Raw genomic sequence first — 14,127 nt, forward strand, 5'->3', positions numbered from 1 at the left:
GTCGTGCCGAGACACCACGTGATGATCGGGTGTGATAAGCTCTACGTTCACCATAGACACACATGGAGGGCGGGCCCTCCCCCTCCTCCACTCCTTTATATACGGAGGAGGGGGGCACCCCATAGACACACAAGTTGATTATTGATCTCTTAGCCGTGTGCGGTGCCCCCTCCACCATAATCCACCTCGATCATATCATTGCAATGCTTAGGTGAAGCCCTGTGCCAGTAGCTTCATCATCACCATCATCACGCCGTCGTGCTGACGAAGCTCTCCCTCGACACTCTGCTGGATCGTGAGTTTGTGGGACGTCACCGAGCCAAACGTGTGCAGATCGCGGAGGTGCCGTACTTTCGGTACTAGGATCAGTCGGATCGTGAAGACGTACGACTATATCAACCGCGTTGTCATAATGCTTCTGCTTACGGTCTACGAGGGTACGTGGACAGCACTCTCCCGCTCGTTGCTATGCATCACCATGATCTTGCGTGTGCGTAGGAAATTTTTGAATTTACCGCGTTCCCCAACACTAGGAACTCTGGCAGTGACATGATTACCATCTATTGCCCCAATGCAATCCTGAAAATGGCATCACAAGCCTGCGTTAGTGCTCAACTTGAATAATACAAGCATATCAAGCCATGAATAATGTATATTGTCAATGCTCACCTTGAAGTATGGATACCATCTTAGGCTTCCGTGAATTCCGTGAATCTTGGGTGGAGTCTGACCAGATGGTCTCCTGATAATCTCTCCTCTAAGCTCCCCAATGGCAAAAAGCACTTGCTTGAAGTACCTAGAGATGGTCTCCATTGATCTCCTAAACGTGTTTTGAATGACCCTGAACCTCTGGCTATGGCCAACAACATGGAGGAACATGGCACTTGCTCTTCGACACTGGTGTTGATGCTATCTTGTAGCAGCCCCCTGCTCCTGAAGGTCTCGACAAGCCTGGCAAATGGTGCTCTTTTCATTCGAAGCATCCACAGAGCCTCGACATCATTGCAGTTGTAGATGTAGTTCAGATTTTGGATCATCTCCTGTTCCCGGGGAAACAATGGACCATAGCGAATCAAAGGTCTCCCAGCATGACAAACAGCTCTCTGGTGCATGAACATGACCCATGCCTGAATCACACTTATCAGTGCTGCTGCCTGGATTATCAGCCTCATCCGTGCGTCCATAACCTAGTCGACATCAGCGGTTCGTTCAGTGGGAAATCAATCCTACACCTAGCTTAACGGCCTAACCACTGAGCTAACAAAGGGGGGAGGGGGTGCTGCTTACCGACATCAGAGACGAGGACGGCGTACGAGGAGCCATGGCATAGACTAGGTCGACCAGACGATGGCCAACAGCAAGGGGAGCACCAGATCCGCCGCAAACGCCACCGCCTCTTCCGCCGCCGCTGCCTCTAGCGCAGATCTGAAATCGCAGCCGCCGCCGATGGTGAGGCAGTAGGGAAGAAGGGGGGAGGGCAGTGGCTATGGGTGAGCGAGTGAAGGGGGGTGAGGCTAGATTTGGCGCCGGGACGACGCGCCAGATTTCCATCTCCCGCCATCCCCCCTCGCCCTTGCCTCGCACCCGCCCGTGCGACCTCGCGCCGCACTCAACCTGGCTCGCGAAAAACTGCCGATCCGAGCGTTTCCAACGAGCCAGGCTCTGGGCTGTTTTGAGAAGCGTGCGATGCAGGTCCAACAGTGAAACCAGGCAACCAAACAGGCCTCTCCCTTCCTGCGCGGGCCTAGTTGGGCTCGATGCGGGCAACCAAACACGCCCTAAGTCGTCGAAGTTGCAAAGCTCTTGGGGCCGCTCCCCTGACGTCCACCGCTCCAACACGCCTTGCACACTCAACTAGTGGTTGGGGTGGCGGTGGCGCCTCCTGAGTGATACTTGTGCGGTGCCAGGTAGTGAGCGCCCTTTTCAATTGGCTGTGGCTTTAATTGATAGCACACATGCATGTATTTTTTAGGATTTTTTTGAATGAATGACGGTAAAGCAAGCCAAGTACATTAGAGCTAAAAGTATGTTAAACCTAGAGGACTATCAGTGAGCTATCTACCTGGTTACAAGGTGCAACCATTACACACTTGTCCAAAAGTGTATCAAACTCAGCAAATAAACAAGCAACCTTAACCCTGTATCTAGCACCTCTCCGTCATGTCGTTCAATTGCAGTCACAAGACTTGCCGGCACAGAGCAGCTGCTCATCCGTGCCATCGTCGAGGCTCTCCAGGTCATACTCGCTCTGCTCACCATCGTAGTAGTCCTCGATGCAACCCATGTCCATTCGAGGGCATCACGGAAGAAGCAATGGTCGTCGCTGTAGACGCCGGGGAGAGCAGGCGAAGGTTGTGCACTCAAAGCACCACGAGTCGCAGCAGCCACCACATTACGTGTGGTAATGTTCAACAACTTCCTCGTAAGGAGTACATCAGCACATATCTAGGAGATTATGTATCATCCCCTTAGCTTTGTTCTACAGAGAAATGCAAAAACAAATTATGATACGTAAACAGACAAATATATGAAGCTAAGAAAAGTTTACAAGGAACAAATGACACAACATGCCTCAAGTCTAGGTACAGGTAGCGAATAAAGCAGTACACAGCGAACAATCAAGTATATCAATAAGGGGTAATAATATTTACCTGTATGACAACGGAATGTGCTGGTGTGTCAACATATCTCTATATTCTCATCGTGTTAGATCAATGGAATGCACGAACTCAACATGATTGATCTAACAAAAAGGAATTCACTTAAAGTCCACATGATGAAATGGAAGAGATTAAAACGAAGCTGGACCAAAGTAATGAAGCCAAGGGAATATTAAGTTTTAATCGTACAACATACCATTTGATCAGCAAGCATGATACAATTTTTACTTTTTAGAGACGACTTCCTGTTACAAAACCTAAAAAATCATCAAGGCCTGGCCACGTTGTAATCATCATCTAACCAAAGCACATGAAATTTTGAATTCCAGCTGCCAAACAAAAGGGAATGTCAGTTGATTACTTTGTGGATAAAAGAGAATGATGGACTAAGCAAGAGCAAGGAAGCGAAAAGAAAACACGTATATTGCTTCCTCCTTGGAAGTATTCTGTATAGCTTTGACTCATACAACAACTGTGGACGTTTTGTCTTAGATGTGATTGCCTAGCTAAATAGTCAATGTTCCTCCTCGCTCGTCTCAATCAAGAATGCGAAGCAAATAAAATGTATAGATGTCAAAATAGAAATTACTTGTAACCTCATTATGGTTCAATCAAACTATGGCTCCAATAAAAGAGAAGGAGTAGGCCTTACTGTGTATTCGGGCAAATCAAATAGATAATTTCTTGGCTAATAAAGTAGAACTCAACCAAGAATATAAAATAACCCAGAATTGTAGATGATGAAATACAAATTATGCACGTTTATTTATTTGCACAGTAAAAATTATAGGCGAGCAGTTCGCTAATGCCAGAATAACATTGGCAGAAGAAGCAACTACATATCAAAACTGCTGGACGACTTTAGGCATAGAAGAAATGCAAAAAATTAATGAGCATTGGTAGCAAACCAGGCAATGGAAGGGACAACCATATATCACCTCCAACAGTTTACTGTCAAGTTGCCAGAAGGATGCAACAGAAGCGGCAAGCAAGAGAACTTTGGAGGCACATGCAAAGTATTTGCTGCAGTAAACTATGTTAATCAAGAACATCATACTTCTTATCCAAACATTTAATGTACATGATTGTGCACGATATTTAAGAGTTAATACACCATAGGGCAATTTCTAGTTCAGATCTCCGTAACTGTAGTTCATGTGTATAGTATACTAACTATTGTTTAGGAAAATGACGGGAGGTCCATGAGAAGCCAGGTTCTACTTGATAAAATATTCAAACAACAAACAACTCAATGTAGACAAAACTGAAAATCAAATTTAGTGAAACCTACAATAAAACAGATAGATATAAATAATTGAAGAGAAGCCAGTTGCCCATCCTGCTGGACGGAGCTAAAATATATCAAACAAAGGAGCTTATCTATGCCTTGGGACTGCTTGTTACTTCCATCGATGAACTATCTAGCAGGACCATCGCCAAAGGCCACATCGAGTCATTCGAAACGAAGATCCAGAAGCTAAATAGTGTTTGTTCCTCCTAGCTCGTCCCAATTAAGAACACAAATCAAATAATCAAGAACGCAAAACAAATAATCATAACAAGAAATATTTATAGCTATATATACACAAAATTGGGAATCAATCAAAAGAGGCTGTGGTTGTTTTCTTGAGACAGAATCAAGAAACGGTAGTACCTGCAGCACAACCGGGAGAGACGAACGGAGAGAAATTTCACATCCATCCAACAATAATTAGCAGCATACCTAGATAATAATTACTAGCATACCCAATATACGCCTTCAAGTTTGACATTTATCAAGAAGCCTTGCGTAACATGCTTGTACTATCAGGAAACAAGAAACGACCAAAACCTTAGGTTCCTAAGTTCCAAGAAAAAAAATAACTAAAGTGTAGACAAGCAAAACTAAATTTGATGTCGCGTCCTATGTATATATGCAGATAAAGGGCTCTAATAATAAACCCAAGAACCAATATATTCAATTGGTACATTCTCCCACATTTGTCTGCTAAAAACAAGAACAGCTGGAACAAAGAGAATCAATCTCTCGATACTTAGGTAGCAGCTTCAAAGCAATATGAGATGATTCAACTGACACATGGACACAATACACATAGAATAGCATTATCCATATATTTTGGGCATCAAGTATTCTCAGACAGTCACCTAACTAATGTTTTGGGGTAACGCATGAGAACACAAGCATGTTTCTTGATTACATATGTAAGTGGGCAATACCATATTTCACTTAATATCAATGAACCATCAGTCAAAAACAAAGAAATTTTACTCAATGCATATAAAGATCAATAAAGCATAGATGGGGGCAAAGAACCACATGGAGTACCCTATAGTAAAAGCCCAGGCACCACAAAACTATAGATGTTTCTGTTTCTGTGATGCTTAACAACATGAATTTCATGGAGTGTTGCAACTAATTTTATTGATACCTTATGGCAGATCCATCTGAACTGTGGGCAAATGCCACAGACTCATCCTTGAAGTAGCAGTGCTGCTTCAGAATCCACCTCCAGCCAGACAATGTATTTGTCCACATCGTACTCCCTCCGGTCCTTTTTACTTTGCATATTAGGTTTGTCTGAAGTCAATCTCATCCAACTTTGACCAAGTTTATATAAAAAATTATAGACATTCACATAACAACACCAATATCATTAGATTCATCTTGAAATATATTTTCATATTATATTTATTAGATATTATAGATGCTAATAATTTTTAATATAAATTTGGTCAAACTTAGCAAAGTTTGACTTTCGGCAAAACCAATGTGCAGAGTAAAAAGGACCGGAGGGAGTACATCCATAGCCCCTGCAGAACAACATTCCACAGGAAACCCTATCAGGCCTCTAATCTTAGGTCTTGCTCCTGAAGCAGAGATTGCAGTTAGATGCCTTTGTTTCTGCATTTAAAAATCAAATACCACCTATGCAAATTCATACCAAAGTATCACAATTTCATTTCACTTGACCCATATTTCCTGCTCCGTGAAGCACATACATATGAAAATCGCTGAAGAGTAACTGAAAACGAGAAAATCCCACCTCGCACAGAATAATATGTCTGTTCCAAAATTTGAGGAAGAAATGGATCTGCTTTCGGAGCATAGGGGAGATGGATCGAGACCCAGAGAGAGAGAGGGTGGGGGGTGTGGAGTGGGAGGGGAGGACGCACCGGACGGTGGAGGCCATGGCAGCTGCTGCGAGCAGCGCCTGTGTGAGGCAGGTCCCACGCCCCCAGCGCGTTCCCGGCGCCCCCAGCAGGTCGACCATCAGCACCCCGTTCGGCGTGGGTTCGCTTTCTCCCCTTGCGTTGCCGCGGCTGGAGCCGGGCCCGGTCCATGTGCCTGCGCCACCGCAGCCAGAGTGGCAACCGCCGAGGGAGAGGAGGGCGCCTTCTCCGGTGGCGGGCGCTGGAGGAGCTGGGATGCGCGCGGCAGCGGCGGCGGCGGCAACCCTAGCTTGTGTGATGCTATTTTTTGGGAGAGAAAGAAAAGGCGTGGGGTAGGAGAAGACATGGCTTCGTGAAGAAGGGAAAGTCATGGGAGGTGTTATCTGGCTTTCATCGTCGTTTTTTCATCTTTGTTTTTGTCTCGTAGCCAGTCCGATGTGGACACAACCAACGCTCGCTCCTTGTGCGCATGTTAATGTTTTCAATTGATACCGCTTCTGGGGTCGTCATCTTACAATACCACGGGCACGCTTACTTAGGTCAAGTGGGCTTACATGATAACGTGAGGGCCTCAGGAGAAGCTATTGTGGGTTTATTGCCGGGGGAAAGAGATGACTAGCAATCAGGCCCACATTCTTCGCATCGCCGTTTTCACCACCGGTGAAGCCAAACCCTCCTCCGCGATGAACCACCGTGCGCATCAACCTCCGCGGCGAGCTCCAAATCAATTTGTTTGGGTTTCTGAAATGGATGCAGATGGAGATAGATAGGTCCCATATGAGAGGGGAAGAAGCGTGCGTTCAACTATGGCCGGTATGCGCTAAATCCCCCCCCCCCCCCCCCCCCCCCCCTCTCCTTACGCGTATGAAGCATAGCGATTTGTTGGGCTATTCATGGATTCCGTGACTCGTGGAAGCAACTGGAGCCGTTGTTTCAGCGACTGTGGCTTGGATTTGTGCGTCGCCGGTTGCCACTAGCTCGTAGCCGCCGCAAACGATTATTCGTGATAGCAAATACGATGATCAAGTCCCTCGCAGTATTTTACTGATCAAGACTGGACCGGCGCACGGATGGTGTAGCCGTGTAGGGATTTAACCTTTTTTTTCCTTATATATGTATGGGTTGTAGTCTTGCAGATCCATTAGATGTGAGCAGGGTCAGGCAATGGCACATTATTTATTACTTGTATCATTTTAGGTAAAGTAGGAGAGGATTTCTCCGGTCTATTGATGGCTTGACGCGCATACAGCCTTTGCATGACGTATTGCCGATGGGAGAAAAAATAGGCAAAAGATAAGTTCCTTAATTAGCATTACCAATCCAATGCAAATCATCATGGGCATGGGGTTGCAACAAAATTCGTGGTATTTCTATGGTACAGAATCACAGCAAAGCATATAATAAAGGAGAACGAACATAGTTCTCGAATACTTTCTCTGGAATCTACATGGCCTACTTATGTGGCTTGCAAGAAGCATCTTATTGTCAATTTCCATCACTTATTTCGGTGAACTGCGATGGCTGACAGCAAAGATTTTCCAGGTCTTCCAGTGGGATGCATGTCAATGGAAGAACCATTATGTTTCACATAACCTCACTACTATGAAATTGGCACTCTTGTCTTGTGTGTTTCCTAGCTCCAGCTGAACCCATTTAAATCGAATTTCTCGCTATTCTGGGTTCCATTATTTGTGTCATTCATGTTTAAATCCAATTTCGTTGCCTGGTATGTCATACTCAAGCTGTCTCTCCTCTCGTGTCCTTCATGGTGGTTTGGAGGCCTTCTGCTTAGCTTGTTGAGAAACAAATCCTCGTGTCCTCTTTCTTGCATTTGCAGATCGAATGCCATGCCTCCAATCTCCTTTCCTTTTTGAGCAGAAAGGCTCATTGACAGGATATCTTGATCCTTTTGTGAGCCCTCGCATGCAGTTAAGCAGCTGTCAACTGATCCATCACCAAGCTGCATGGTGTGCCTTCGTAGCATCTGTGATCCTTCAATCTCCTCAAAGCTTGTAAAAGCATTATGGAAGCATTCTGTTGATACTTTTGAGACCAATTCTGATAGTTGCATCTTTGCAGTTTCTAGACCACCCGAGCCTGTATTCTGCTTTGCAAGTGTCTCGTGTGCCTTCTCCAACATTGATTGTAGGTACTTCCCTTGTGCTTCAATCCGGAGTTGCAGGTGTCTTTGCACCTGTTGAAGGGTATCATTAATTCGTTACGCATTAGATACCAGACCATCACTATTTTAGCAATACACCATTTATTTCTTCCCTTCAGGAGAATTAAAGCTGTGGTGAACTTCTACCTTATATAAGCATTATTTTACATAGAAAGACCATGTTCACGCAGTGCAAAGGAGCCAGCTCCAATATTTTCACACCGGAATATACAGAAAGTGTTGCCTTAAGGATTTACAGTTAATCACAATTTTTCTGATTTTCCTTGCATGCTCTTTCATTACTCTACATATCAAGAAGAAAATATCGGTATTTAAAAAAATGATATTAGCACAACCTTTGAAGTTTACTTCTAATAAAATACTAAAATACCAAATGATGGTTAAGATAAGTTGGTCTGAGGCTCAAAAAAAGAAAGATAAGTTGGTCTTGCTTGATGGTGCTTTTTGCTTCCATCGTCCATAATTTTCTGTTGAATTTTCTGTATGTAGTTGTATATACCCGTGGTGCTCTTGTAGCTATTTTTTTCCTGTTTCTAGTGTATAGTCTCTAGATAATATATATATGCATCCTACATTTATTGGATGGTCAGCCATAATGGACTTATAGTACTAGCAAGAAGTAATCCATTAAGTGCATTAGTCAGGTATAGCTCATATTTATGCAGAGGGAAGTGACTCTTGTAAGTAATATAGTTTATATTATGCTGCTTTTGTACCTCCAGTTGTTCATGTAGCCGTCGCTGTACTTCAATTTGCATCTGTAGGGCTTCACCTATGTGCATTGATCTGATAAGATAGCAAGTTGTTACCTTCTGTAAACACGCACAAGAATAGATTCATTTATGTCTTACTTGTTTGTCTGCGTATTAAGGTGGTGGCCGACTGGCGATCCATTTCCTTCAGATTGTTTCTCTGTTGCTATGGTGCATCCTACGGCTGCTGAATGAAAAAAAAAAGTGCTCAACATCAAGCTTAATGATAGGCTCATAACATGATTGCGCTATACTTACCAGTTCTTGAATTTCCGACATTGGCTTGAACATGGAGATTTTTGCTTAGTCTGTATTTCTAGGTGAAAGACAAAACAATTTAGTATCTTGCTTGAAGAAATGCATGCAGAAAATTATGATATACTTTTTCTGTAAAAAAGAAGAGAAAACACTGTAATAAAATGCTATGGATACCTGGAGATGGCTCTTAAGATGATATAATGTTAGTCCAGGGACACCCATGAGCCTCATAATGGTTTTTGGGGTGGCTTCTGCCGGAAATTGAAGTGTTTAGATGTTAGCATCATTACAGTTGTTGCTTCTGTGGCAAAACTGTTTCAATGCATACTTACTGTCTGGTCCGCCGAGTTGATTTACTGCCTCCACGAAACGATCATGTAGCTCAGGGGTCCATTTTAACCTGGGCTTAGCATCAGTTGAGAGTATAAGCCCTGACTCTCCTGGAATAATTCCTCCTTGCAGAAGTAAGTGCCTCTCTGAAGGGAAAGTCTGCCTAGAAGCTAAGAGCTGGTTGTGGCTCTGGAGCTGTTGTTGATGATGATACATCTGCATGAACATATTGCAGGTTAGGATAGATAGCAATATATTGAGCAAAACTAAACTTCACATGCATGACACTTGACACATCTCATAGACTTGTACCTCTTTCAGTTCCTGTTAGTGGTGATGTATGCTTGTGACTGCACAATCCTTGTAGGAACTGTCTGTTGCAGCTGTATGAGCTCTCTATTCTGGTAATCAGGGGTTCATCAAACCTTGAAGTTCTATTTGCTGAGAGTGAGATGACCTATGCTCTAAACAAGTACGCCTCTACGACTACTCATATCAAGATCTTATGCAGGTACCACCAGTCTTATAAGGCAGGCAACTGAGGAAAGAATTTCGAATCGATGGAAGAAACACTTGAGCCTGACCCAATCTTCACAGCAACTGAAAAGAGATATTATCCTTATTCCTTTAGGTACCTGTGGACCCTATGCGCACAAATATTTTTATTTGTCAATTCCCAGAACACACCAGCATTCTCATTCTGCACTATCAAATATGGTTTATATTGCTTTCACTTGGCACACATGAAAGGGGAGGAAACTAGAGGCGGTCATGTTATTTATCAGCCTTATAGGAAAAGGAGGGAGCCTTGTTCTCTGGACAACTTTTAGGCGGTGGCTGTAGTTTTGTCTTTACATGATTCCTGGATTACCTCTTGCTTGCTTAGAACTAATTCCACTGTCCACTGCACTTACACTGTGGGCATCTGTACTTGGTCAGCATTGGTTTATGGTTATGATTCTGCATTTTCATAATCACATATGGTATTGCTTTATGTATTTTCAGCATACTCAAACATGATATACAGTTTATTACGGCATATATTTATTGGTTCATATGAGAACGGGGTTGCTAAATTTCTTATTGACTGAATGCATCTAGAAGAAGAATTGGATGAAGTTTTGCCTGCAAATAAAGCGAAGAAGGAACTCATTCTATTACAGATGCCTTTCTTGGGACTGCACAAAAGCAAAGTATGGAATAAGCATATGGTTCCCTTTTGTCTCCTCTGGTAAGTTTTTTACTTGTTCAGCTATCAGGAAAAATTAAAGTGGATAGGCGAATCTGATCAGATGTGCATGTTTGTGAAGCGGTATTCTGAATTTGATTGCTAGTTCATAAGGCACATAAAGTAAGCTTGAAATTTACGATTTAGCTTCTTGATTTCAGTGCTCTATGTTGCCTTTCCTTTACATACGTCCTTGTACAGCTGACTGTTTTCTTACAGTCTCACTTCCATCATTTGTTTTCTCCATGCTTTGATAGAAAATGCATCAAGTTCAGTTATAGATAGGTTCAACTGGCATAAAGTAAAAGTTGTGCAGAATACTCTTCTGTAATTTGGGAACAAAGTTCTCATTATGGAGAGAGTAGTCGGCACAGTTCAATAATAATAATTTAAGTTCACTCTAATTGGTGAGATTTTAATATAACATGTGGTCATCTGACCCTTTCGTTTGCTCTGCAATCAAGTTGATGTTCAAGCTATTCTGCAAATCACAGATGCAGGATGCCCCCTCTTGTTTTTGGTGGAAAAATTGACGGGAAATTTACAAAATTGTTCATGTATAGTAAATCAAGTAGAATCAACTGTAATTTTGATACTGCGCGACCGTGTGCATAGGAAAAGTTTGACAAGCTTATTCTTTTAAAGGTAACTAATAGGAGTGGTCCAATCCAAGATAACATCCCTTGTTGTTCTTTATAGCTTGCTATTTGTATATTTGGGTTGCTGTTATCTGGATCAACCAGTCTTCTCCAGAGTTGTTTAGGGAATCCATGTGCTTACCAATTATAAGTCCTTTCTGTTCACTTATATATTGAGGGATGCAAATGGTACCCACCCATGATATGATATATGTACCTTGGCTCCGGTTCAACTGCGGCATGCTGGTGCTTATCTGTTTCTCCAAGTCGCTGCTAGATTCGTCGAGCATCAGCTGGCATGGTGAGCAATGATGGCCGGTCATGAGGAGCATAAACTAAAACTGCTGTGCACTTCATGGAATGAACACTTTGTGGCCATAGCTTTATCTTTCGTGCTGAATCCGGTGAAAGCGGGTGTGGAGGAGAACTTTATCTTTGCGCACATTACATTCAGTTGTTGCTTGTTAAGTAAGTGCTTGGAATCGTATGCTTTCTCTTTCTTTCTCCCTCCCTGAGCTCCCGGGAGAAGGAATAAGGGAAGGAGCTGGAGGAATCGGGGCGCTTTTTGTTTTTGGTAAAGAAAGATGTGAAGGAATATAACGCCTATCTCCAGGACACCTCTTGTGTGTGGACTGTGGAGTGGTTCTTTTTGTTCTACGGCGTCGCAGGCCTGGGCTGCAGGGCGAGTGTGCGAGACCAAGGGAGCAACACCAGGCAACACGTGTGGATTGTCCCGTAGGTGGTATCTTGAGAGTTCAGAGCTCAGTCCATATATACTAGTATTAAACTTTCATCTTGGCTGCATGGAGAAAGTGAAGCTGAACACGAACATCAGGGACGGAGATGGATAACCATTGTATATAGTCGAGCTGGTCTCTTTTGATATCGAATCTGAAGCCTGTTAAGATGCTTCTTTTCTTTAGAACCAAGAGCTTTTACAACTGTATATTATTACAAGCGCTTACAGTCCTGCTCAGTGCACTCAACTCTGAACTATAAAACCCCAGGTGATGTTCCGGTTTTGTGCACGTGAAGTTGCAGATGCCAAGGTGACAAAACTGTATTTCGGTCATGGACTACTCCTCAGCAGGCTGCTTTCTCTTTACATGTAGAGTGAAAGCAGGGGTTGGCTGGTGTGACGATCGCCTAAAAATAAATTGAGGCAAACTCGCGAAGCTTTTATTAACCAGTCATAATGTTTATATGGATGAAAAAGAGATTGCCGGGTTGGGCTAACCAAACATGACGCCCCTAATGAAAGTGCATGCTTTGTGAGGTTGTAAGCTTCGACATTTGAACTCCTAAACTCATGAATAAAATTACAGGAAATAAATACCCTAGAAAAATATATGATTTCAATTTTTTGAGGGGCACAATATATGATTTCATGGATGCTGTGATGTGCGCATAGAATCTGATAAACGCATAAATGAACTGGACATCAAACAGAGAGTCGCACAACTTACGTTGATAGGCTGGACACCCACCTACGGCCTGCCTGGCCTCACCTCAGGCGCCGGGTCGTGGGCCAGCCCAGTAGTATAGCATGGTTTTTTTAATCTTGTAGCAGGTTTTTTTAATTTCTCAAAAAGGTTTTTTTTCTTCTGTTTCCATTTTTTTGCATGGTTTTCTTTGCCTTTCAATTTTTCATCATTTTACTTTGATTTTCTTGGTTTTCCTTTGTTTATTCACCGAATTTCCCTGTCTTTCTTAGGTTTTTCTGTTTAACATCGCTTCTTCACCGTTTTTCGTGGTTTTCTTGCTTGTGCTTCGTTTCTTCACCGGTTTTCCTTGGTTTTCTTTGTTGTTTATGTTTTTCTTTGTTTCTTCATCAGCTATCTTTAGTTTGTTGGCGTTTATTCACCAGTTTCTATGGTGTTTTATTTCTTTTCTTTTTTTCTTTTTTTATGCATGTCTATTTTTACACAATCTACATTTTTAGTGTACATGTGAAATATTTTTTCGATGCACATTGACCATTTATTAAGCACATGGTGAACATTTTTTAAGTATATATTTGGACATTTTTTTCGAATAAATGTTAAACCTTTTGCCAAATACATGTTAAACATTTGTAATGGCCATAAAGATATTTCAAAACTACGTGAACATTTTTTTCCTTTCTTGTTTTTTTCCTTTTTAACAAATATCTACATTTTTTGTATGCATTAGGAATATTTTTATTGACGTTTAATATTGTTCAAATACATGATTAAAAGTTTTTTTCAAGTACATATTTTTTGGTGTCTATTTTTGCATACACATTGTACATTTTTTGTATACATATTAAACATTGTTTATACAGATCTAACATTTTTAAAATATATGATTAACACTGTTTCAAACACTTGCTTTTAATATATTTTAACATTTATAAAATACATGGTGAAATATTTTTTCAATGATATGAAACATTTTTTTAACCTTCGGGAACCTTTTTGTAGATTGTATGGATATTTTTTTTAAATGTCATGAACATATTCTTGAAATGTGTGAGCATTTTTTTAAATGTAACGTACATTTTTATTAAATGGTACACAATATTTTTGGAATTACACAAATACTTTTTACATTGTATAATTTTTTTAAAAAAAATTCACATAATTTTTACGCGTGACCATATTTTAAATGTCACAAACATTTTTTCTGAATTAAGCTAAGAAATGTTTTACATTGTGTTAACATATTTTAAAATACATAGTTTTGATTTTTTTTTTGTTAATGCTATGTTTTGGTATATATTTATTTGCAATATTTTAGAAATAAGAACGAAAAAAGAGGAACGAATAAAAAACGGGAGGGGGTGGGGGGGGGGGCACGCTAACCTCGAAGCTACGTGGGTCGGCCCATTTATAGTGATGCCTGACGTGAGTGCACGCTCGGTCTTACACTAAGCCTTTGTCGCGGG

General features: G+C 41.8%; 1 protein-coding gene and 2 long non-coding RNA genes across 6 annotated transcripts; 1 reads left to right on the forward strand and 2 right to left on the reverse strand.

Moving 5' to 3' along the window:
* Positions 1–1,962: 1,962 nt before the first annotated feature.
* Positions 1,963–6,249, reverse strand: LOC123092257 (uncharacterized). Of its 3 annotated transcripts, XR_006444429.1 has the most exons (5): positions 5,835–6,246; positions 5,090–5,471; positions 2,857–4,157; positions 2,652–2,743; positions 1,963–2,479 (listed from the first exon to the last, which is right to left on the reverse strand). It is a non-coding gene; the product is annotated as an uncharacterized lncRNA (long non-coding RNA). The 3 variants fall into 3 exon arrangements; XR_006444428.1 differs by having other exon boundaries at positions 2,857–5,471; positions 5,835–6,249; XR_006444430.1 differs by having other exon boundaries at positions 2,857–5,212; positions 5,840–6,244.
* Positions 6,250–6,373: 124 nt separating this feature from the next.
* LOC123092258 (uncharacterized) lies at positions 6,374–12,620 on the forward strand. Its single transcript, XR_006444431.1, has 5 exons — positions 6,374–6,644; positions 9,486–9,588; positions 9,675–9,757; positions 9,865–9,984; positions 10,455–12,620. It is a non-coding gene; the product is annotated as an uncharacterized lncRNA (long non-coding RNA).
* On the reverse strand, positions 7,168–10,019 carry LOC123092256 (myb-related protein 2). 2 transcript variants are annotated; one of them, XM_044513969.1, is made up of 7 exons: positions 9,666–10,019; positions 9,356–9,569; positions 9,198–9,274; positions 9,024–9,081; positions 8,865–8,949; positions 8,730–8,799; positions 7,168–8,025 (listed from the first exon to the last, which is right to left on the reverse strand). In XM_044513969.1, the coding sequence occupies exons 2-7, from the start codon at positions 9,567–9,569 to the stop codon at positions 7,465–7,467; spliced, it is 1,065 nt and encodes a 354-aa protein (XP_044369904.1). In that variant the 5' UTR covers positions 9,666–10,019; the 3' UTR covers positions 7,168–7,464. The 2 variants fall into 2 exon arrangements, with proteins under 2 accessions (XP_044369904.1, XP_044369903.1); XM_044513968.1 differs by having other exon boundaries at positions 8,865–8,952; positions 9,666–10,016.
* Positions 12,621–14,127: the final 1,507 nt, after the last annotated feature.

This window comes from Triticum aestivum, chromosome 4B (assembly GCF_018294505.1).
Source record: "Triticum aestivum cultivar Chinese Spring chromosome 4B, IWGSC CS RefSeq v2.1, whole genome shotgun sequence".
NCBI classification, from domain to species: Eukaryota; Viridiplantae; Streptophyta; class Magnoliopsida; order Poales; family Poaceae; genus Triticum; species Triticum aestivum.